The sequence below is a fragment of the Nothobranchius furzeri genome, chromosome 14, assembly GCF_043380555.1.
Source record: "Nothobranchius furzeri strain GRZ-AD chromosome 14, NfurGRZ-RIMD1, whole genome shotgun sequence".
NCBI classification, from domain to species: Eukaryota; Metazoa; Chordata; class Actinopteri; order Cyprinodontiformes; family Nothobranchiidae; genus Nothobranchius; species Nothobranchius furzeri.
Window position 1 is genome coordinate 21126347 of NC_091754.1, and position 21464 is coordinate 21147810.

The 21464-nt window shown below is 40.5% G+C and overlaps 3 protein-coding genes across 4 annotated transcripts; 1 reads left to right on the forward strand and 2 right to left on the reverse strand.

Moving 5' to 3' along the window:
* Positions 1-201: 201 nt before the first annotated feature.
* On the reverse strand, positions 202-7438 carry cir1 (corepressor interacting with RBPJ, CIR1). The gene is made up of 10 exons (XM_015966473.3): positions 6927-7438; positions 6311-6405; positions 6123-6196; positions 5994-6007; positions 5834-5886; positions 5697-5745; positions 5406-5526; positions 1792-1898; positions 1466-1551; positions 202-1161 (listed from the first exon to the last, which is right to left on the reverse strand). The coding sequence occupies exons 1-10, from the start codon at positions 6996-6998 to the stop codon at positions 507-509; spliced, it is 1326 nt and encodes a 441-aa protein (XP_015821959.1). The 5' UTR covers positions 6999-7438; the 3' UTR covers positions 202-506.
* Positions 7415-10002, forward strand: scrn3 (secernin 3). The gene is made up of 8 exons (XM_015966475.3): positions 7415-7510; positions 7651-7821; positions 7939-8120; positions 8235-8434; positions 8872-9084; positions 9169-9331; positions 9399-9579; positions 9677-10002. The coding sequence occupies exons 2-8, from the start codon at positions 7663-7665 to the stop codon at positions 9836-9838; spliced, it is 1260 nt and encodes a 419-aa protein (XP_015821961.1). The 5' UTR covers positions 7415-7510; positions 7651-7662; the 3' UTR covers positions 9839-10002.
* Positions 10003-11148: 1146 nt separating this feature from the next.
* On the reverse strand, positions 11149-21405 carry gpr155a (G protein-coupled receptor 155a). Of its 2 annotated transcripts, none has more exons than XM_015966472.3 (16): positions 21236-21405; positions 20562-21048; positions 19799-20198; positions 19384-19552; positions 19134-19289; positions 18667-18750; positions 18431-18551; positions 18250-18334; positions 16060-16150; positions 15785-15977; positions 15249-15338; positions 15020-15150; positions 12014-12109; positions 11865-11926; positions 11651-11788; positions 11149-11538 (listed from the first exon to the last, which is right to left on the reverse strand). In XM_015966472.3, exons 2-16 carry the CDS (start codon positions 20980-20982, stop codon positions 11343-11345), a joined length of 2433 nt encoding a protein of 810 aa, XP_015821958.1. In that variant the 5' UTR covers positions 20983-21048; positions 21236-21405; the 3' UTR covers positions 11149-11342. The 2 variants fall into 2 exon arrangements, with proteins under 2 accessions (XP_015821958.1, XP_070400080.1); XM_070543979.1 differs by having other exon boundaries at positions 20562-21043; positions 21236-21369.
* Between the last annotated feature and the right edge of the window lie 59 nt (positions 21406-21464).

Sequence of the window (21464 nt, forward strand, 5' to 3'; positions counted from 1 at the left end):
TTAGCATCTTATAAAATTGTTTATTATAGTTTTAATTCTAGGCTTAATTCTTTATAATTGTGTAACTTAACTTTACAACTTTTTTCAGTAAAACAAATATAAATAATAAACATGTTTACCATTTTAACCATATTTTAATGTTTTATCAATTTAAAGGATGTATTTATCCTACTTTAACAAAAAGGAAACAGGAAGACTGGATCAGGATAAACCACAACATTGTCTTTATTGTAGGTGGAAGAATAATAAAAAATGACCAACACTTTCCACTCATTATCTGAACCTCTAATTTATCTCAATCTAATTAATTTGCATCTTTTCAATACCAAACCCTGACAAACGCTCCGTCCAGGTATTTTCAGTTCTCTACTGCCCTCTGCTGGAGGGAAACTGAATTTTTGATAATTGGATCTAAAGGAGACTTGAAAACTTGAGTCAAAAAGAAAAACATGCAACAGGATTTTACTCTAGATTATGAAAGAAACCCCAAATACATGGATAAAAAGTTAGTGCCTTCTTTTGACTCCATCTCTGCTCCTGCTCCTCCTCCTCCTCTCTTCTCTCCTCTCTCTGCTTCTGCTCCTCCTTTCAGCTGTTTTGCTTTTGTTTCCTTCTGTGCTTCTTCTGCTCCTCTCACCGTCTCCACTGTGATGTCTGTCTTCACCTCGATCCTCCCTGCCTCTCTCGTGGCACCGACTTCTGTCCAACACATCACTGGAGCTGCTGCCTCTCTGCCTGTCCCTGCTGTTGTGCCTCCTTCTCTCTTGACCTCCCTCCAGCATGATCTTGTTCTCGGGGCTGCGATTTCTACTCCTGCTCCTTCCCCTCTCTGTCCTTCTTTGTCTATAATCTCCAGACTCCTCTTTAGGCCGCTTCAGGCTGGCGTGGGGGCTCGGTGACCTGCTTCTGCGAGAGGTCTTTTTCTGACTCTTGCCTCGTCTCTCCGAACTGTTATCCCGACAGGAATCTTCTTTATTCTTCTTTTTCCTCTTGGATTTAGGAGCGTCTGAATCGGAGTCGCTATCACTGCTGCTGGCATCGGAGGAATCACTAGAGCTCTCGCTGCTCTCCTGCCTTTTCTTATGTTTGCCTTTGCTTTTCTTCTTCTGTTTCTTGCTCTTCTTCTTCTTGCCCTTCTGTTTCTCCAGCCGATCAAGTTTTCTGTAGAAAACAGAGAAGAAACTTTTAACCACGTTTAACTTGATGCTACCATTTGCTACATTAACCAAGCCCACATCAATATTGTGATTATAACAATGTATAAACTAAATTATGCATCTATAAACAAAGTTTATTACACTTTTGCTTCTGTCTCATAAGAAATTCTGCAGTAAAATGTTAAGAATTTGGTCTTTTGTCCACATAAATAAATACATAATCAATGTTGACTCAGTTTTTAAATAGCAGTGTTTTAAATTTATTGACACTAGAATATTTTATTAAAAAAATAATAAAAGAACGTCACCTGAGGAGTTTTTGCTTCTGTTTGGTCGTTAACGATTTCAAAAACTCCACTTCAGGATCCTCTTCCTCCTCACTGGCAACATAGTCCTGTTAAAGTATGAATATAGAAATTTATGCTGTAACCACAACAAAAATGTGCAACTCAAAGTGTCTCTAGAATATCAGCTGAAGAGCATAAAATAACTAAATGATCACATATTGTGATGAAAATGTGTTTAAGGTACAGATGATCTTGAGTTTGGTCAGTCTTCCTCAAGGGTGTGTGTGTGTGTGTGTGTGTGTGTAGTCTCATGCACATCCAGATGACAGTGTGAGACAGACAATTACCTGCGACGGATCACAAACGGTAGAATTCCTATCAAGGACACATTTTTTCAGGGCAAACCCGCTGTTTCGCATCTCAGCCATTAACTCAGAGGGGTGCATCGACGGACCTGTTGGCATAAACCACAGCCTCAGAGTCCCATTGATGTGGAGCCCATACCATCCACCATCTCCACAGTGGGAATTTCACAGGCGGCTTTGTTAACAGAATGGGACATCAAATCAACTCACTCCACTTCCGGCTGAGCAAATCATACAATATCATTCTCTGCCAAAGCGGCAGTTAGTGGAAATCAGAAAACACAATAATTACATTTTTTCTCCCGGAACAGCGGGAGGGATCATTACAGCACTCCACCATCAACCCCACAGACTGGACTCTCCCAGGGTAAACACTATTACGTTACAACTCCACTGGCTGATTACAGAACTCTGAATCAGGCTGGAAAAAGCTTGAGAGACAAAAGCTATTCTCTATCCTGGATCCTCGTCCTCACTATGAACAAACGCGCTCATAAATGTAATAAAAAAAATCAGGTTTCGTCAAGAAAAAACTATATTTAAACTTAAAATCTTTGTACAACATACAATCAATGGCTTGTCAAGTTGCTGTTTATTTTAAGAACGCTGTAATCTAACTGCAATGTTCTGATCTGGTCCTGAATGCAGTCTTTGACACTGCTGACCATCACCTGCTTACTGGATAGGCTGAGAAACTGGGTAGGCCCGTCAGGTACTGCTCTGGAGTGGTTCTCCTCTCATCTGTCTCAGTGTGGCAGTTTCCAAGTTTCGGTCCTCCCTCATCCATGATGTCCTGCAAGGTTCATTGCTGGGGCCTCCACTTTTCCTCCTCTATCTGCTCCCTCTCCAGTAAACCCTGAGTTCTTGTAAAGGAATCTCCTACCATCTTTATGCAGATGACATCCAACTGTACATCTCCTTTAAGCCCTATGAGATGTCTAAGCTGCAGCTGTTACACACCTGCTTAGACTCTATTAAAACCTGGATGGCTGGGAGCTTTCTACAGCTGAATGAAGATAAGACTGAGATCCTCACCTGTGCCCCAGACAAGCTGGTTCCCAAAGCCAGAGACTCTCTTGGTCAGCTTGCTTCCCACACCAAACCCGCTGTCAGGAATCATGGTGTGACCTTTAAACCAGCTCTCACCCTGGATTCTCATGTCCGTTCTCTTGTTCGCCTTCCCCTCTTTCATCTCAAGAACACTGCCAAGTCCGATTCTATCATGCTCTGAACTCGAGATGGTTATCCACAACTTCATCTCCTGACACTTAGGTTAAGTTCCCACTGCAGGCAAAAGCGCATCAAGCCCAATTTCCCCCCCCCCCCCAACATGCGACTCATATCTGATATTTTTATGACAGTCTGAACAGCACAGATCTGACTTTTTTTCCAATCCGATCCAGGTCACTTAAACATGTGGTACTGATGTTGATATATATCTGATGCTTTTGAAAGTGACTGCAGCCTGAACAGTCATGTTGCATTAAATCCATCTCCTATGTCAGAGCCAGTGGAGGCGAGTGTCGTGTGTTGACATTCCTGAGAAGCGCTGACAGAGGGACTCGAGGACTGTCTGAACATCCTGTCAAGTTTAGGAACTAAAAATACAGAAGAGCATAAGAACAGGAGTGGGAGGTGCAGCTGGAGCCAAGCGTCTCACCGGTCTTGGTCTCCAAGAAAGTGAGGGGTTCCCTGTGAATGAACTTAAAGGGATACTTTGCAACTTGTTTGTATTATTAAATCCTTTTCTTGAGCCAGTAAGTGCTAAAATGACCCTTTACAGGGTTAATGTAAGACCACCCAGCGCCTACTGCCAGAATATCGCACTTGCAACTTCACAGTTACTGGTCCCGTCTGCTGGGACCCAAAATAAATTGAGCTGATCTATTTAGCACTGCTGTCTGGTACCAGCATGTTTTAGATCATGAACACAGCTGATCAGTTTAATTTAGTGATGAATCACTCCTGTAGACACTTAGGAATGTTGGGAGATGTTTCAGCTGTTTGATTAAGTTGTGAAAAAGACAAACGCACAGTGAGAAGATGGGTTTTGGTTTCGCTTCTACAATGGGACACTAGTGGGTGCTAAAAGCAAACAAAACGGCCTAGTATCCCTTTAATATCTGAACATTTTTGGTGAATAATAACTTGGGAGACTTGACAGGTGGGATCCTGATTAGGGATGCACCGATACGATACTGGTATCGGTATCGGCACAGATACCAATATCAGTGTCGGTAAAAGTTAACCGATACCAGGAACCGATAACAATGCAATTGCTTGAAAATGGCTTCACTGTAACCTGTCATTTCTGTTCACCTAATATTTTAGTTTTGTGATGATTTCCATTCATATATTTTACTTTTTATCTACCTCACAGTCTTTTCCTGTTGAAAGCAGAGAAGAAAATAAAATCTGTATTCCAAATCATTGCATTTTTTTGTGTGGTAGAAGTATCGGTATCGGTAATCGGTATCGGCGAGTACTCAGATCCAAATATCTGTGTCGTATCGGTTTGGAAAAAAGTGCTATCATTGCATCCCTAATCCTGATCCTGTGGATGAGTCAGTGAAGGCTTTCCCATTACAACTCTGCCTCTCCTGTTTCCAACTCCACTGAGTGTGACTTCTTGTCTTCTGCGCATGCGGGTCGCTTTGAGGCCATGAAGCGTTCACAATGGAGAAAGTTTGATGTTGTTTTCCAGTCATAACATGAACAGCCACACACAAAAAAAAAAATCAGATTTACTCAAAAAAATCATGAGCATCAAGGCTTGGATTGTGAACGTGGCCTCAGACTTCTGCAACTCGCTTTTATCTTGTCTGAGCAAAACCTCCCTGAACCATCTGCAGATGGTTCAGAATGCCTGTGCTGAGCTTCTGACCAAATCGTCGAAGTACACCCACATCACCCCACTTCTCCTCCAGCGTCATTGGCTGCCAGTCAAGTACAGGGTTCATTTCAAGATCCTGGTTCTGGTCTATAGGGCCTTACATGGACAAGCACCATCTTACATTGGTGATCTTCTCAGTCCCTACACCCCCAGCAGGTCCCTGAGGTCCAGTGATCAAAGCCTACTGGGTGTGCAGCACCAGGCTAAAGGTCAAAGGTGACAGATAATTTGCTGCTGTGGCCCCCAGACTCTGGAACCTGAGATCAGTGGACTCAGTGGTCTCCTTTAAAAAGCAGCTGAAAACTCACCTGTTCAGGCTGGCTTCTGTGGCACCACCCTTTCATCCTCTTCTTTCTCACTGGCTTCTTTTCAAGCTGCTGTTATTTCAGTATATTTCTGGCTTCCATTTTTATTTATTTCATTTATTTTTCTTATTTCTGTTCTCCCAAATATTTATTACCTTTCTTAAGCATTTTTTTTACATTTATTGTGAAGCACCTTGTGATTTTTATCTAGAGAGGCACTACAAAAAATTCTTCCTTCAATAAATAATGTACTTACTAAACAACACAAAAATAAAATATAATTTGTAAATAAAAGGGTATGAAGTTGAAGTGTGAAATTTAAGTAGCATTAACAATAAAGTTGCACCAAAATTAAACCCCAACAAGACACATTTTTTCTCCATTATCATAATCCATACCTGCTGCATCATCTGAGGCAACAGAGCTGGCGTTGATGCCCGAAAGTCCAAACAGGGGACACTCTCTGTCGGTGTTCACGTGGCCCCATTTGTGACATTTGATGCATCTCACGTTACGGACCTCAGAGATTAAAACAATAATAAACAAATAATGAATAAACAAGTGATATACACTAAACTAAACAGAACAACAAATGGAGATGACTTCAAAATATACTCAAAATGACTTTATTTATACCCTGCCATATATAAAGCTCATAATTTGTGCTGCTTAAAAATGCAAATTGTTACCTGGATTCCAAACGGCTGATCTCTAATATTCATGTCATCTTTTGCATACCTGCAAGAAAAAAATAAGAAATAATTACTTAAACGGAAATAGTTTTTTATGAAGAACAGAAATGTAAAATGTTAGAATCATCACTTACTTTTCTCTAGGAGCTCCTTTCTGCCACTCAAATTTGTAATCATCCTCTCCTTCCTGAGAAACCCAAATATTTTTGTGATGAAAACATTGAGCCGCAGAGCTAAAGTTCTTCAGTGACCCTGACATTTTGATATTTAGACTAGCAAGTCTTCATACTTTACCTCCTTCTTTTCCTCTTCATGTCAGAAGCATATAGAGAAACAAACAGATCAAGCGTATACTCTTTAAACACAGTTATCCTAAGAGATGGAATTAGACATATTACTGTGTTGCACATAAAACCAATTTACCTTTGGAAGCTCCAGGTGGAGCCTCATACATGAAATTGAGGCCGTTTTTAACCCGATCATCCCCCATCAATAACCTATTGGATGAGGAAATTATTATTATTACTATTTAAATCTTTTGAACATTGATCAAATATTTTGATTGTATGAATTTGGAGATTGAAAGATTATATTATTTCTGATGATCAAACCTGTTGTTGTAGGTATCCTGCTCTTTCAGATATGCCTGCATGAGATCTTCTTGCCTTGTTTTCTCGAAAGTCAGTTTCTGTTCGGCTATCCATACCTAATAAAGAAATAAACATGGAGGGATGGAGCACACATCATGCCACCTTGGGCATATTGACACACTGTTCGAGCTAATTTACTATGAAATGCGTTTTAACTCCGTTCACATGCATGTATGGTGGATGAATACAAACCCTAACATATTGTGATAGAATACACGAATATAATACACAGATTTTGAATAGAAAACACTACAGAATACACGAGAGAACCTCTAACGTAAAAAACAAACAAACATAATATCTAGTTTGAGATTAACATATATCGTTCACTAACACAAGACTGAAATCCACAAATACCTTGTAGCAAACTAACATTTAAATTGTCCATGAGCTACTAAACTTCTCAATTCATCATTCGTGCATGGGCTAAAATATTGTGAAATATTCAAAGTTTTGGTTTTAAATGTTACTAAATTCGATGTTTGACATGCTAACACTAGCATAGCTTTAAGCTAACATATTAAGATTACGTCAGTTTGACTCAAAATACTAAATATTACCGTGAACAACCTCTTACCTTTTTTATGTTTGACTTCGAAGCAGGGTGAAAATCTTTCTTACACATGAAATTAGCAAATGACTTCCCCATGGTTGATAACAAGTATCGTTAGCTAGTTGAGTGGTATAAAGCTGCGTTGCTTGAAGCTAAACGAGGAAGTCGTGATGCGTCCACACAACCGTCGCACCTTACGGCGCACCAGCGGAGTTTACGATCCATTTAAAACCCATTGCACGGAATCACCACTAACCGGATCACGCGCCGGTTTCCAAAAAGAAGTTAACCCACTAGCAAATCCGCTTGTAAACGCAACAAATTCGAAGTTAGTTTCATATTAGATAATGTCCGTCATGATGGATTAAACGGGTGAAAGATACACCTTTATAGTTAAAAATATATACAACACTATGATGTTATAGAGAAAGCATACGATGTAAAATATATTTTGAGTGGTTGAAATAATAGTGATTCAATTCTTTCTTAAAAACAAATACAAAACTAACTTCAGTTTGGTCACGTGACAGGACTACTTCCGTGTCAAAAACTCAGTAAACATAAAAAAGACAGAATCGAAACTGATACTTAAATCGTCCAGAGGGCAGGTAAGGCGTTTAAAAACATCAACAATATACTCTTAAACAACTCATTTATAAACATTGTTAGTGTTTGTTTGGTTTTTGCTACTTTCGCTAAAATAGCCACAAACTAGAGCATTAAATCAGGCGGAGTTTGCTATTTTTAGCTCATTACAGAAATGCACCCATCCTCCTGTGATACCTTTGTGGCTCTTCCTCCCTCCACTGAGGGACATCACATCATTTTTGGGAAAAACTCGGACAGGCCCTGTGATGAAGTCCAAGAGGTTGTGTATTTTCCTGCCAAAGACTATTATAATCCAGATGAGAAACTTGAGGTAGGTCACACACAGTTTATTGCTCTGCAAATTATATTCCTTCCTTCCTTAGTCTGACTGAGGATGTCAGGTTGTGATTACTGTCCTATTCTTTTTTGGTGTGTGTGTGTGTTAAAGTGCACTTACATAGAGATTGAGCAGGTTGCCCACACTCATGCGGTTGTGCTGAGCAGACCTGCATGGCTGTGGGGGGCTGAAATGGGTGCAAATGAGCATCAAGTGTGCATTGGAAACGAGGCAGTGTGGGGCAGAGAAAGTGCTAATGAAGAAGAGGCTCTGCTAGGCATGGATCTGGTCAGGTAAGTAAATAATCTGTCCATCTGAAAGATTTTTATTCATACCCAGTTTTATTCAGATTTTTGAAAATGGCTTAGACAAAACACATATCAGTGGTTCTACATTTGTTTCCCCAGACTTGGACTCGAGAGGGCAAACACAGCTGAGAAAGCTGTTGGTGTTATCACCGAGCTGTTGGAGAGGTACGGTCAGGGAGGAACATGCATGGAGGATGAAAGTAGCTTCACCTACCACAACAGCTTCCTCATCTCAGACAGGAAAGAAGCATGGGTGCTGGAAACATCAGGGAAGCACTGGGCAGCAGAAAGAGTGCAGGGTAATTCATGACTTTAGTTAATTTGAGATTGTAATCAAAAAGGTGACCAAGTCTTTTTTATAAATTGAAATTCAGAACTGAAATGATGGCTTTTGGTAAAACAAGATAAATGTTATAACCTCTAATGACTGTAGCACAGAAGTATGAATATTTTGAGCTGATAAATGAATAATTTTACATGCATAATGTTTGGCGTTGCACCTATTAACATGAAAATGTAACCAAAATACAATTCACAAGTGTCAAAATATTAAGGGAGAAAACTAAATATCCACCAATCACTTCTATATTTTGTCCACTAGATGGCAGCACTTACACTATTCCTTCACTGACCCTTTATGCCACAGCAGCGTTGAAGGGTTAATCATAAATAAATAAATAAAACATCCTTATCTCATTGTTTTAGGTCACGGTTAAATAAAGTCTTTCCCTCTTAGGTGGATATCGCAACATCTCAAACCAGTATGGAATAACAACAAAGATAGACAAGGAGCATCCAGGAATGAGGGAATATGCACAGAGCAAAGGATGGTGGGACGGAAAAACAGAGTTCAACTTCGCTACGGTTTACTCCTACTTGACCACAGCCAGAATAGGGTCTGCTGGGAGTCGGTACTGCGAGGGGAAGAAGCTGCTGGAGAAGAGTGATGGTTAGTTAACTCAGATATCAGTATGGAGCATTTAAATCACAGCAGGTTGGACATTCTACTTTATCTTGTTTTGTTTTGTTGAAGGTCACATTACTGCAGAGGCCATGATGGACATCCTACGAGATAAAGAGAGCGGCATCAACATGGAGGGCATGTTTATGACAACAGGAAGTATGGTGTCTGTGATTCCGACAGATCCCACTCTGCCAGGGATTCACTACTTCACCGCAACTCCAGACCCTGAGAGGTGCTGCATGAGAACGCCTCCGTCTCTGTGAATGAAATAAGACTATAATCTCATTTTATTCCAACAGGTCTGTATTCAAGCCGTTCATCTTTGTGCAGAAGGTCAACCTACTAAAGGAAACCACTTCCCCCAGTTTTGGCCCAGATGATCCAGTGAAGAAGAACCCGCGCTTTCAGAGCAAACCGGATCGGAAACATCCACTGTTTGTGAAACATGAACTCATTGCTGCCATCATCGAATCCTACAAGGTTTAAAACTAATCAGTTCAAAGCTAGAACTGATCAGAATGGTCTTTTAAATGTAATGTTTGCCGCAAATGGACTCTGTTTTCTACTTTGTTTATAGGAAAGGGGGCAGAAGATCACAGAAGGCATGAGGCGGCTGGAGAAAGCACTGATGGAAGAGATGGAGACGTACCTGGAACGAGGCGTGGAGGAGCCTGATCTGTTGGTGAACTTGTTCCCAGGATCGGTTCAGAAAGAGATGTCCGTTTACAACAAAAGCTGAGAACTTCAACCCTCAAGTGATGAAATGTTAAATCCAAACGCAAATAGAATAACATGTTTTAACACAAACCAGCAGTAAAAATAAACCCCTGAGTGAATAAACAAGGATTTAAGTGAATGTTTTCTCAAGCTAAACTGGAATAAATTTATTTAATGAGAAATAAAGTTGATTTATTTATTTTCTGTACAACCATTGACCAAACATGATACAGACATATTTGCAATAATTTATCAGCTTTTTAAAAATTATTTTACTGTACTTGCAAAAAGCATAGCAGCAACTTTATGTTCTAGAACAAGGTTGACATGTTTTGTTCACATATTTTTTAATCTTTGGTTATCTGAACAGAAACACTAACAGCTGCTGTCAGCTCTTAGGTCAGATGTACGATCAGCTGTTAAAGAAGTGATCAAGGCACTAAAAGTCTAAACAAACGCCCAAATCTGGACCTGGAACAGCAGATTTATCTCAAAAAGAAGATAAACTAAGCTGAAATCTGTAAATAAGCTTATAAGTACAATCACATTAATAAGCTCAGCAGAGCTAACTTTAGTCCAGCTGTGTTCTATAGAAGTTTTCTGACTTGGCCTTGTTTCCCCCAGTGTAAGTTTAACTCCTGAGAGCAAAAGTATGAACATAATTTACAGAAACATGCGTAAAAATAAAAACTTTCATTTTTCCTGACATCGATTTTATAAAAATTAATTCACAGGATCAAGAGAATACAATTTTCCAGTGATTTAGGCAGTCGAGGTTAAAGGTTTTTCATGTTCCAAAAACATTTATAATATCAGGCGTCACCTTCCCATCATTTGATCTGTTATTTAATGCTTAACCAGAGATGGGTGGTTTTGCAGCAAGGCTCTGAGGTAAATCTGAAATTACGTAGTTTAGCCTCCTGATTTCATCAGGGACTCCATCTCAAACCACTAAAGCTGACACTGTTTGGTATGTAAAGGATTCTGGTTCTACAACAATGAAAAGTTGTATAGAAATGACCTTAAATGACTGTTTTTGTAGGAGTTTGTTTTCCCTGCAGCATCAGCTCAGCCACTTATGACTTAACACTTTGAACATGAGCACACGTGCAAACAGCATTTAAATTAACATTAGTCTTGTTAGAAATATTGTTTTTTAATCATGAGAGACTAATAATCCCTTTTACTGATTCATGCTTTCCCCCCATTGGACCACTGTTATTATGACAGTGTTCATTTTAACCACTTAATAAAGCTGTGGTTGTATGGCTAAACACACATTTACTGTATGTGCACGAAAATCAACTGATTCACAGTTGAAAACTACAGCTGCAGCTTTAAATTTCAGAAAAGCAAATACAAATTCTGACATTACAAATTTCCCTTTAAGATCCTCGTGCACAACGGAGTTTTTGATTTGAGACATGTACTGTAGCCAGTAAGCTCGTGCCGCAAATCATTAAATGCATTTTTAAACAGAAATGCTGAGTTGATTAGGGACAAACACCAACTTAGGTCATTATGTTTCATATTGTGAAGTAGTAATGAAGTTGACTGTCTTCAAAGCTGTATTCCTGCTTGATGTGCAGAAGCACTCCCCCCTGCTGCAGCCGGGTCCCGTACAACAGGGCCTCGCCGCGGTCCTGCGCCAAGCCCACCTGCTGAAGCCAATCCACGAGTTCGCAACCGAGAAAACAGTCCGCCATTGTCTTCATTCCACACCTAAAAACACAAAAGTGCTGTTTTCAACTGTGGATAACCTCCAAATATATGTTTACATGAGAAAAAGAACCCACGTGAATCAACCTCAAACCAGACGACAGAACACTCTCACCTTCTCTTTTTAACAATGTCGTGAAAACACTGCTGCTTGTGGTATTTGGTGAACTGGGTGCAGGTCATCTTGATGTCATCAGGTAAATCCGTCTGCGGCTGCTCCTCTTTCTTCTTTCCAAAACATCGATGGTACAATCTAAAAAAAAAAAAACTTTTAGACACAATAATCACACAGAGCATATTATAAAATATCTCTTAATAGTCGTATTTACCTCTTTAAAGGCAGCAAAATAAAATGCTTGTCCAGTCCAAAAAGTGCAAATGAAATGAATCCCTGTCAGAAAAAAACGGCAGCTGTTAAAGCTGAGGTTGTGTGTGTGTGTGTGGGGGGGGGGGGGGGGGGGGGGGGGTCCACATGTACCTGTCCATAGATGGCTATAGCAGAGAAGAACTGCAGCTCCAGGTGGAGTCTCCCAGGGGTGTGGTTACAGATCAGCCACAAGCAGCTGGAGAAATTCTGTCATTACACAAAGAAATAAATAATAATAATAACATAAACAAAAACTTTCACATCTCCAACATTATGTTTTAGTTTGTGCTACAATTATAAAAAAACAAATCATAAAGAACTTTGTGTCTTTACTCACAGCCAGTGTTCATTTTGTTAACCTAATTCAGTAACACTTTACAATAAGGGTCCCTTTATTACCATTAACTAGTGTATTATTAAGCATTAATTAACCATTTAAATAAAGTGTTAACTGCTTTTATGCATTGCATAGCATCACTAAATATATTATTTAATGCATTATTAAGCAGTTAGCTAATGTCTATTACATAACCAAAGGGTCCAAAATTCATTCAGTAATGATTAATTATGCTTAAGTAATGCTTAAAAGTCTATTGAGCATTTAGAAAGTGTTTTCAAAGGGGATCAATGTTTTTATCTTACCTAAGGTCAGATAAGGGCGTCCTGATGACAAACACAGTACAGCATTAGTAAAACATTAACAATTGTTTATTAATGCCCATCCAAAGTACAGGGTAGGATAAGTGGACACATTAGTTAGCTGTTACTTATCAGAGCCCTGAACGGGCCTAAAATCTGAGCCCGTGCCCGGCCCGAGGGGATGGAGCCCCAGCCCGACCCGGTCCGAAAAGGTTTTCAGGATTCTCTGGCCCGACCCGAGCCCGACTTTTTTATAACCAACTAAACGAAAACCAAGTGCGTCAATCCTGACCAATGTGTTAAAAGACATGCAGGATCCGATCGATTTGTTTTCCCCTCATTTACAGTCACGGAGATGACGGCGCACTGGCTCTGGTGGAAATCAAGTTAAATTTGATCCCTTTCCAACAATTTTCACAAGAAAACAAAACAGTTAAAAGCAGGGCTTGTGTTGTGTTGACCGGACAGTTCCCGTATTTGACCGTTTATTTTGACGGAGAAAGAATAGAAAGAAATACCCCGACGCATGCAGACGAACTGACATTTAATTCATTACGCACATCGCAGATGTAGCTAAATCACCCAAGAAAAGATTCCCATTTGAACATCTGAGCTGGACAGTGCTCAGCTCAGCTCGCTGTCAGCGCATATGTGCACAGTGAGCTGAAGATGTGGAGAGGGGCTTGGAGCGCGTCGCAGAACCAGAGCGCATGCGGGAAGGTTCCTCCCACTGAAGCGAGTGTGTTCCAAACCCGGTCTCTCAGAGAGACTTGTCACTTAGAAAATGTTCCCTGATTATGAAACTTTGGCTGAATAGCGCTTGTTCCTGTCTCCAATGTGGCGACACATCCAGGAGCCGTCTGAGGAGAAGCCCAGAATCTCACATTGTCTTCAGCTCAGAAAGCGCCTATGATTACGCACAAGCGTGACCCGTCAACCCGGTCTCACAGTAAGACTGGGTTGGACCTGTTCAGGTTTACGCAGACAATCTTTACATAGAATTGACTTACAGATATAAAATTAATTCAGTAAAATATAAAGCATTTTATTTAAATATCCATTTATTATTTTACAAGCACAGAGAGCCGCATCAGATGGATGGAAGGGCCGATCCCTGGTATAGCCTATAAAATGACATGTAGAGGACACAAACTCAATACATTTCTTTTATTGTGAGGTAATAATTTCTCCGAGTTTTGCGGTTGCGGGCGGGAGTAGACATGCACGCTGCGGTTGCGGGCGGTAATGGTCAGAAATTCAGCAGGAGCGGGCAGGAGCGGGATGAAGAAAACAGTCCCGCGCAGGGCTCTACTGCTGCGTTTAAGTGTTTCAGTTTTTTTTAATGAATTAAATTAAAAATAAAGGCGCCCGGGCCGTGTCCAAGGTAATTACACAGTCGTTGGCCCGAGGGCCAAGGGCTTCAGTGCAGGGCTCTATTTGCTTATTCACTGCAAATACACAACCATATTACATTTTTATTTTAATAATTATTAAGGGTTAATTAACAATTTAACTAACATGGTAATTAACACACCTGATGCAAAGTAATTTAATTATCCAAGTGTTATTTAAAGCTTATTACTTCATTAACTAAGGTTCAGTAATAGACATTAGTTAACTGCTTAATAATGCATTAAGTAATATGTTCAGTAATGCTATGTAATGCATAAAAGCAGTTGTTAACATTTTATTTAATGGTTTATTAATGCTTAATAATGCACTAAGAAATTTTAATAAAGGGATTCTTATTGTAAAGTGTTACCCATAATTCTTTCATTATTTTTTGTCACAAAAGCTGCATTTCCACTACGGTCAACTCGGTCTGGGCCGGGTGACGTTGCCTATGGACTTGACAGCTTCTCAGCGCTGCTTTACTGCAGTTTGTTTTGTGATGAGCTGACCCAACACACCCACCTATGGACTGATTGGCTGAACATCATTATGTCACTCTCAGGCCTACCTATTAGTGGGAGGTAGAATTGGCCTGTGGCCGCTTCTTGCATGTGCTTTGATTAGCAATCTAGATGCTGTGGGGTAAATATGTCTGCAGCTCGGCCCAACTAGAGGTGACTGTCTGCTGTAAGCGCTCTTGGATGGAAGAGGAGCTCACGGCAGCACCGCTGCTCAGTGAGAAGAGTAGGAAGCTGTGTGCTTCATGTCAGAGCCTCCAAAGGCAACACCGCTCACACCAACGTTGATTTACCAACATATGGCACTTAGGAATGACACCACAGAGCTCTACGCACCACTTTGGCACCTCCTATGTGGATATGTAGTCTGGCCATGACCCATAGACGGATCTCAGTCATGGGGCAGGATCTATGGTCGTCTATACACTGTATAATTTAGTCAAATATTTCCATCTTTTGAGTAAAAAGACCCAAACAAAAACAAATTGGATGACTAGATCTTGACTCAAATTAAACAGTTTCAGTCAAAGCTACATTAAAATGTATTTTCAACATTAACGCTGCTCACAGCCAGAAGGAAGACAGTCAGAAGCAGACACAGGAGCACGTGACGGGCCACTTGTCTGTCTGGAGGCGGCTGCAGCTCCTCCATCTGAGCAAGAAGACAGTCTGTTGACTCACAGCCACTCTCACACTGGCCTGAAGGGGGCAGCATCACAGCAAAAATTAAACATTTTTGGTTTTAATTGTGCAATTAAAATATCCCACAACAGCTCTGTTGTTTAGGAGTGAAATACCTGCGAGGATGTTTGGCATCTGGTTGATATTTGTACTGATGATCATGTCGGGCATGGGCGTGGCTCGAGAGCACTCACATGTGAGGCACGCTGATCAAGAAACGTAAACAGATAAATTCACATGTTAATAGTAATTCAACAAATAAAGAATCCTATTTTGTTACCAGTCTGTTATTTTCCATTCTGTTGTCTCACGTGGATCACGGTTGCTAAATACTTAAGACACATAACTACTGCTGTCCAGTCATATCGACCTTGTTTACATCTCAGTTAAGTAAGAGAAGTTTTGCACAATCATTAGTTCACCAGTCGCTTTAATATCTTACTTCCTCCAGTGTTTACTTCAAAGTTTTGCAACCGTTTTTCTCAGACATGTAACTGAAGATGTGTCTGATAACTTCCTCTCTGAGTAGATAAATCCATATTTGTTTAACAAACTATTTAGTGATTTGCTGATTTGATCATCTAATCTTTGTTACATTGAACAAAACCCAAATGACTTGTCAGGGAAATAGAGATAAATAAAGGTTCTTCACCTCTGTCTGTGGATGAGTTTTCAGGCTCCACCTGAGACGGGTTTGCTGCTTCGACTTGATTCCGCGTGGCGTCGAGTGATGAGGTGTCATTTTGGTCCTGACCATCCTGAGCCCAGCTTCCTCTACTGAGACACACCAGAGAGCCTCCTCCTAGCAGAATGCCGAGGCCGACTACAACAGTGGTGAAGATTATCTGACAAAAAGAAAAAAAAACAGACTTAAGACATTTATCCTGCTTAAAAGGTTTACTGAAACTTATCTACTAGTTCTGGTACCTGTAGTCGGCCGTAAAAGAAAGCTGGATTAATTGTATCTGGCATTTTCTCCCCAGTCAGGAGCAGAACAGCAGTTACCAAACAAGGAATCCTGTCATGAAAAATTTCATAAAAATGTGGTTAGACACATCAGTAAAGAGAAACAAAGAATCAAAATACAAAGTACACAGGCGCCGGTGGGTCCCCTCCGACCACCAGCAGCAGCAAGGCAACGACTGAGCGAGGAGGGAACCTGCAATCCTCTGGTTACAGGGGGCAGGAATTTACAGGTGCAATATGTATGAATGACACCCTGTGGTCAAATGTAGGTACTGCAGCCCATTTATCTAAACAAAAAGTGACTCTCACTGCTGTGCTGTGCGTTTCATGGCTGTTGCCAGTTACAGATCAGCATCTATGTGACAAATGAAGACAAGACATACACAGAATGTCGATAAGTATATAAACACATTAGCACTGGGTTTTATTTTACAGTAGTGAACACTTACTGCACTTATTGCAGCAATATGCCTCAGGCATTGGAGGAAGTGTGGTTGTTTCTGGGTGATAGAGAAAAATTGGTTTTCGCTGACATTACTGCTTAAAAATCATAGCTGCCTTAAAAGCAAAACACCTGTTGCTTCATTAAAATGCAAGTGTTATCCTTTGCCAGCTTTCCCGTCTCAACAGGGAGGACAATGACCTTCCTCAGACCACGCTGGTCTGTGTTATCAGTTATACTCCCATGGGAAACAGAATGTTGACCGAATGCACCTGGTTTTGTATGAGGGAGTTGTGGCATTGTTTTTACTCCCTACATTAAACAGCTTTCCACCTGAATGTGTACAGAGCAGTTTAGGAATGTGTTGTGACTTGTGTGCGTTTTTTTGTGTGTGTAATAAAAGCTCTGAGAGAACAGACGTTCTCTGAGACTGTGTGAACCGAGCTTACGAGTCTGTATGATCATTGCTTCACCTTTCTCCCTTTGCAAAGAAAACTGAACAATAATATTGCTCTAATCTTCTGTGCGTTTGACTTCTCTTTACGGTGACTTGGTTTTATTAAGAAATAACCCAACACTGGATTACTCCGGTTTGCTGGCTTCGGTTCTTTAAAGGTGTGGTTCACCAAAAAGCCATTTTTAAATGATTATTTCTGATTATAATCGACCATTCTGACTTTTTCATGCAGGCTGAGCATGAAGATAGACTTCTACATGTACATCCCACGTTAGTTCCTGATAGAAAATAGATGGCAAAGTGCTAGAAGTTGAAAAGCCTGACAGATCTACATCACGGTGTCACTTAACATTCATGGACTCACCCATCTTGACTCATGACGGGGAAAGTTGTTGGTTTAGAATCCAGGAAACAGCAGAGAACTTCTTGACTAGCAGAAGCTAAAACTGTTAGCATTAGCAACTCCACCAGGCTTGTGTTATTTGTGGCGATAAAACATCAACGTTTTAGAGCAAACGGAGTCAGTGGTAGTCAAGTTGATGTTAATCATTCCAAGGCAAGATGTCCAAATATCAGGAAGTAAGATCCTGTCATCTGAAGCTCAGCTCTGATGTGGCTCATTTCGACTTCCTGAAACAGGCACATCAGGGCTTTCCCCCCCTAGAGTACGACTTACAAGGCATTCATTCTAACTAGTGACTGCTGAAAATGTATTGATTAAATGAGTGAACCACATCTTTAAACAACTCTGGAACTTTTAGCCAGCTGGTGCTGAATTACTAATGCCTCGCGGGCTAACTGATGATTTTTTTGAAAGGTGAAAACCTGACAACCTCTCAGCCGACTAAGAAGGAAATCAATGCAACCTTCTTTCCACAAATGTTAAAACAGACAAATAAATGATTAGTAAATAAAGACAGCAAAAATTTCACAGAAATAAATATAAAGAAAAAAGAATGATAATTAAAAAATATACAAAACAAGATAGAAATAATAAATGTTTTATTTTATCCATGTAATGATTTTATTGGCATATTTATTATTTTTAGAACAATTTCTATAATTGTATATTAAATCTTAGGTAATAATGCTGTAGCATCACTGTGGGTAGACTGTAGTAGGAAACATTAGTGCATTCAAACCATAAAACTATAAATCATTTATTAATGGTTCACAGATTGTAGTTATGGCTCTGCCCTTTAGTGGGCCAGATGAGCTAGCCTTTGTTTGCTGGAAAAGAAAAGTGACTCACCCCCAGCCTGCAATGACAAACAGGCCTGGTGATCCATTCAGATCGTCATATTTTTTCATGAGCACGATGGAAAGTGCTATTAATCCTGAGAAAAATCACATTTATGTTACAAAAAGTAATAATAAAACTTCTGCTTCAGAGCTCAACAGTTGCATGAGGGAGGGGGGGGGGGTGTTCATACCTGGCCATATGAAAGCACTGTACAGGGAGGTGGACAGGAGAGCAAAAGTAAAGATCTGGCTGATGAAGTTGTCCTCCTTCACCACAAAGTTCCACAGAATCATCCCGATGCAACTGGACAACTAGAAACCAGCCCAGAAACACATTAACAGGAGTCTTTACTTACGTAAGTGTACCGAAGCCACGTTAATCATTTGTTTTAATGAACAATAAGTAAAAAACTACTAAATGGTTTACCTGTGCCAAGAAAAGGTTGACTGTAAGCATGTGAGGTAGCCTCTTGAATTTTTTACTTAAAAACATGACAGGAATCGTCCACAGCTGTACAGAAAAAAAATTAATAAACAAAGTTGTGTTTATATTTACCTAAAAGAAAAAAATATTTAGAATATCAACATAAAACGTTATGGGAAAAATGATCATGCAAAGTGCAAACACAGATGTTTCCTCCCCAAAAATATGTATATACATCTTTAAAAAAAAATCCACTGAAAGTGAGAATGAGGAAGTGAGTCTGAGTCAAGGTGCAGTTCAAAACATTTACAAAGAAATCTAGTCGGTCTAGTATTAGAAAAATGAAATAAAAAAAACCTGCTGGAGATTCCACTCCTAAGAAGTAAATGACTACATAACCAGCTGACACAAAGGCGGGTGTGAACAGCAAGCGTAAACATGCCAAACTGAAGTTGTTTATGGTGACTTACCAGTGCAACTAAGCTCACGATGCTTATATCAAAACTGACAGTCTGCAGTGAACGCATCAGAAGCTGCGGATCCATCCAGTGGATTGTAAGCAACCAGGCTGAAACATACATTATAGGAGCTGAGAGAAAAGTGCTGATCACCATTCCTGAGGTCACCTGTTAGGATTCAAAAACAACAATAATCAGAGAGGTTTAAAGAAGAAAACATTTACAAAGTGACTAATCTTCTTCAAAACAATGCAAAACGTACCACTTCCAGTTCTGTGTTATAATAAATGGCATAGATGGCCACACTGGGAGCAGTGGGGAACACGCCGTAAAGAAAAGCATAATCTGAGAGGCTGGAGTGGTTCATAGAGCTGGTGTTGTTGTTATCCAACAGGTCCACCATGTCTTTACAAAGGAGCGGCATCAACAGCCTGAAAGGCAAAACAAAAGAGAGATAATGACTGAAAAGTACACATAAAGTAGCCGTGTGAGGCCTCTAAGTGAAGCATTGATTTTGTAATGTTCTGTGATCTAAAACGTAGGTCTGAGTCATCCAAAGCATTAGCATGAAACATGTTGAGTACTTTACTTTACTGATCCTTTAAACACACACTGTGAATCGTGCTAGCGCTGCGGTGGTGACACAAAACCATCAAGTCGGCTTTAATTTCACTCACAGTTTAGCTGTGATGAGCAGAATCAGTGTCACGACTGTGGATCTGGTGAGTTTCCTCAACTGTCCCACCATGGAAAGACCCAAATAGAACAGAGCTGCTCCCCCAAAAGAGTTGGCCAAGCCATCAACAAACTCTGCCATGAAAGCAGGAATTGTTCCGTGCAGGACAAAGTGGGCGCTGATGCCAAAGACAACCATGAAAACAATGGGGTTCTTCAGGACCTGCAGAAGCACAAATCCCACAATCCTCAATTTGCTCTGCTGGTGGCTTCCCTGATTCTTCCACTTCTGGAATTCACAGAAGGCAAAGCCAATGGGATTGAGGAGCATCAGGGACACAGGTGCAACCAGGTAGATGTACTGGAGGTATTCTGGGTACGTACTCTGGTAGAGGGCTTCAACTGTGGATGGACGACAAAACTAAAGTCAGAAAGATTAAACTCTAAAGCCTTCATTTCATACTGAAGAGTTGCACAGAGACAGTTCTGAAGATTTAGACGCTGAAAAAAGCCTCAAATTATGCAACAGGTGTGGATAACTGGGAACAAGTTCATCCTGCTCGAAATTTCAAACCGCCTAATAACTGTCTTCATTCCAAACATGCATATTTATTCGTTCATGCTGATATAAATTTATTTTGTGCGTTTTAGCAATTAAGACACTCATAATGTAGAGCCAAGCCTTATGTCAACATGAATTGTAGGTTAATCCAGGAAACCCGTGTGTGTGTGTGTGTTTGTTGGACAACAAAGATCAACACTCACCTATTGGGTAACCCAAAGCAAAGTCATTGCTTTGGGTTGCAAATATGGAGAAGAGCCCAGCCTTACTGAAGCGACTGTCAGGACTGGCAACAATCAGAGTCAGGACACAAACAATGAAGAACACACACACTTTGGCCACGAGGATGCTCCAGAGAAATGGCCAAATGACATCACCAAAGTCCAGCAACACCATGTTCTTAAAGAGAAGTGCTGGCAGAGCAAATTTGGACACAAAATTCCCCAACCCTTTGGCTTGAGTGGGGGTGATGATGTTGGTCCTTCCTGCGATGTAGCCACACAAAATAATCCCAAAACACTCCAGGAGAGCTGGTAGGAGTTTGTCTATGGACATGGTGGAGGGGGGTGGAGAGTTGTCCCCCACTTTGAGGGACAGTTTCAAGCTGTCTGGTGTCTCCATCATGCTGGTCCCCCCTGTGGTGACAGCTGTCAAGATTGGTTTGTGGTCATGCTAATTGTGGGTCCTTCACTGATCGGCAATGATAAGGGCAAAACGACACGTTAGGTTTGTAATCAAACTTAAATAGAGAATTTTAAACCTAGATGGTGCCGTTTAAGACAAATAACAAGAATATGATTTTATCGTTTTACTAAATGCATAAGAGACTCCAACAGGGTTCTGCTGAAATAATGTTAGCAATAACAAACCGACTCACCTTCCTAGTAACGGCTTTCCGTCTTTTATGTCCCATGTGTCGGTCACAGTCCAGTAGTTTAAATGTAAACCAGCCAGCTAACGTGGTAGCTGGAGGCACGGCGATAAAATACGGAGTTACAGCACGGAGCTAAACGTTTAGCTTTGCCGTGGAAACACGACGGAATGACCCTAAACTACCGTTTCACAAATAGTACATTCAGACCATAGACTGTACATATACTGGACAA

Excerpts from the sequence above, each read along its gene's own strand:
- gpr155a (XM_015966472.3), bottom strand. The coding sequence starts at position 20,982 with ATGATGGAGACACCAGACAGCTTGAAACTGTCCCTCAAAGTGGGGGAC. Across the intron at positions 18,751-19,133 it reads TCGTGAGCTTAGTTGCACTG|CTGTGGACGATTCCTGTCAT; the intron begins GTAAGTCACCAT and ends TTTTCTGTACAG. Across the intron at positions 11,539-11,650 it reads GACATTGTTAAAAAGAGAAG|GTGTGGAATGAAGACAATGG; the intron begins GTGAGAGTGTTC and ends TTGTGTTTTTAG.
- cir1 (XM_015966473.3), bottom strand. The coding sequence starts at position 6,998 with ATGGGGAAGTCATTTGCTAATTTCATGTGTAAGAAAGATTTTCACCCT. Across the intron at positions 6,197-6,310 it reads CAGGATACCTACAACAACAG|GTTATTGATGGGGGATGATC; the intron begins GTTTGATCATCA and ends CTCATCCAATAG. Across the intron at positions 1,552-1,791 it reads CCGTTTGTGATCCGTCGCAG|GACTATGTTGCCAGTGAGGA; the intron begins GTAATTGTCTGT and ends ATACTTTAACAG.
- scrn3 (XM_015966475.3), top strand. The coding sequence starts at position 7,663 with ATGCACCCATCCTCCTGTGATACCTTTGTGGCTCTTCCTCCCTCCACT. Across the intron at positions 9,085-9,168 it reads GCTGCTGGAGAAGAGTGATG|GTCACATTACTGCAGAGGCC; the intron begins GTTAGTTAACTC and ends GTTTTGTTGAAG. Across the intron at positions 9,580-9,676 it reads CCATCATCGAATCCTACAAG|GAAAGGGGGCAGAAGATCAC; the intron begins GTTTAAAACTAA and ends CTTTGTTTATAG.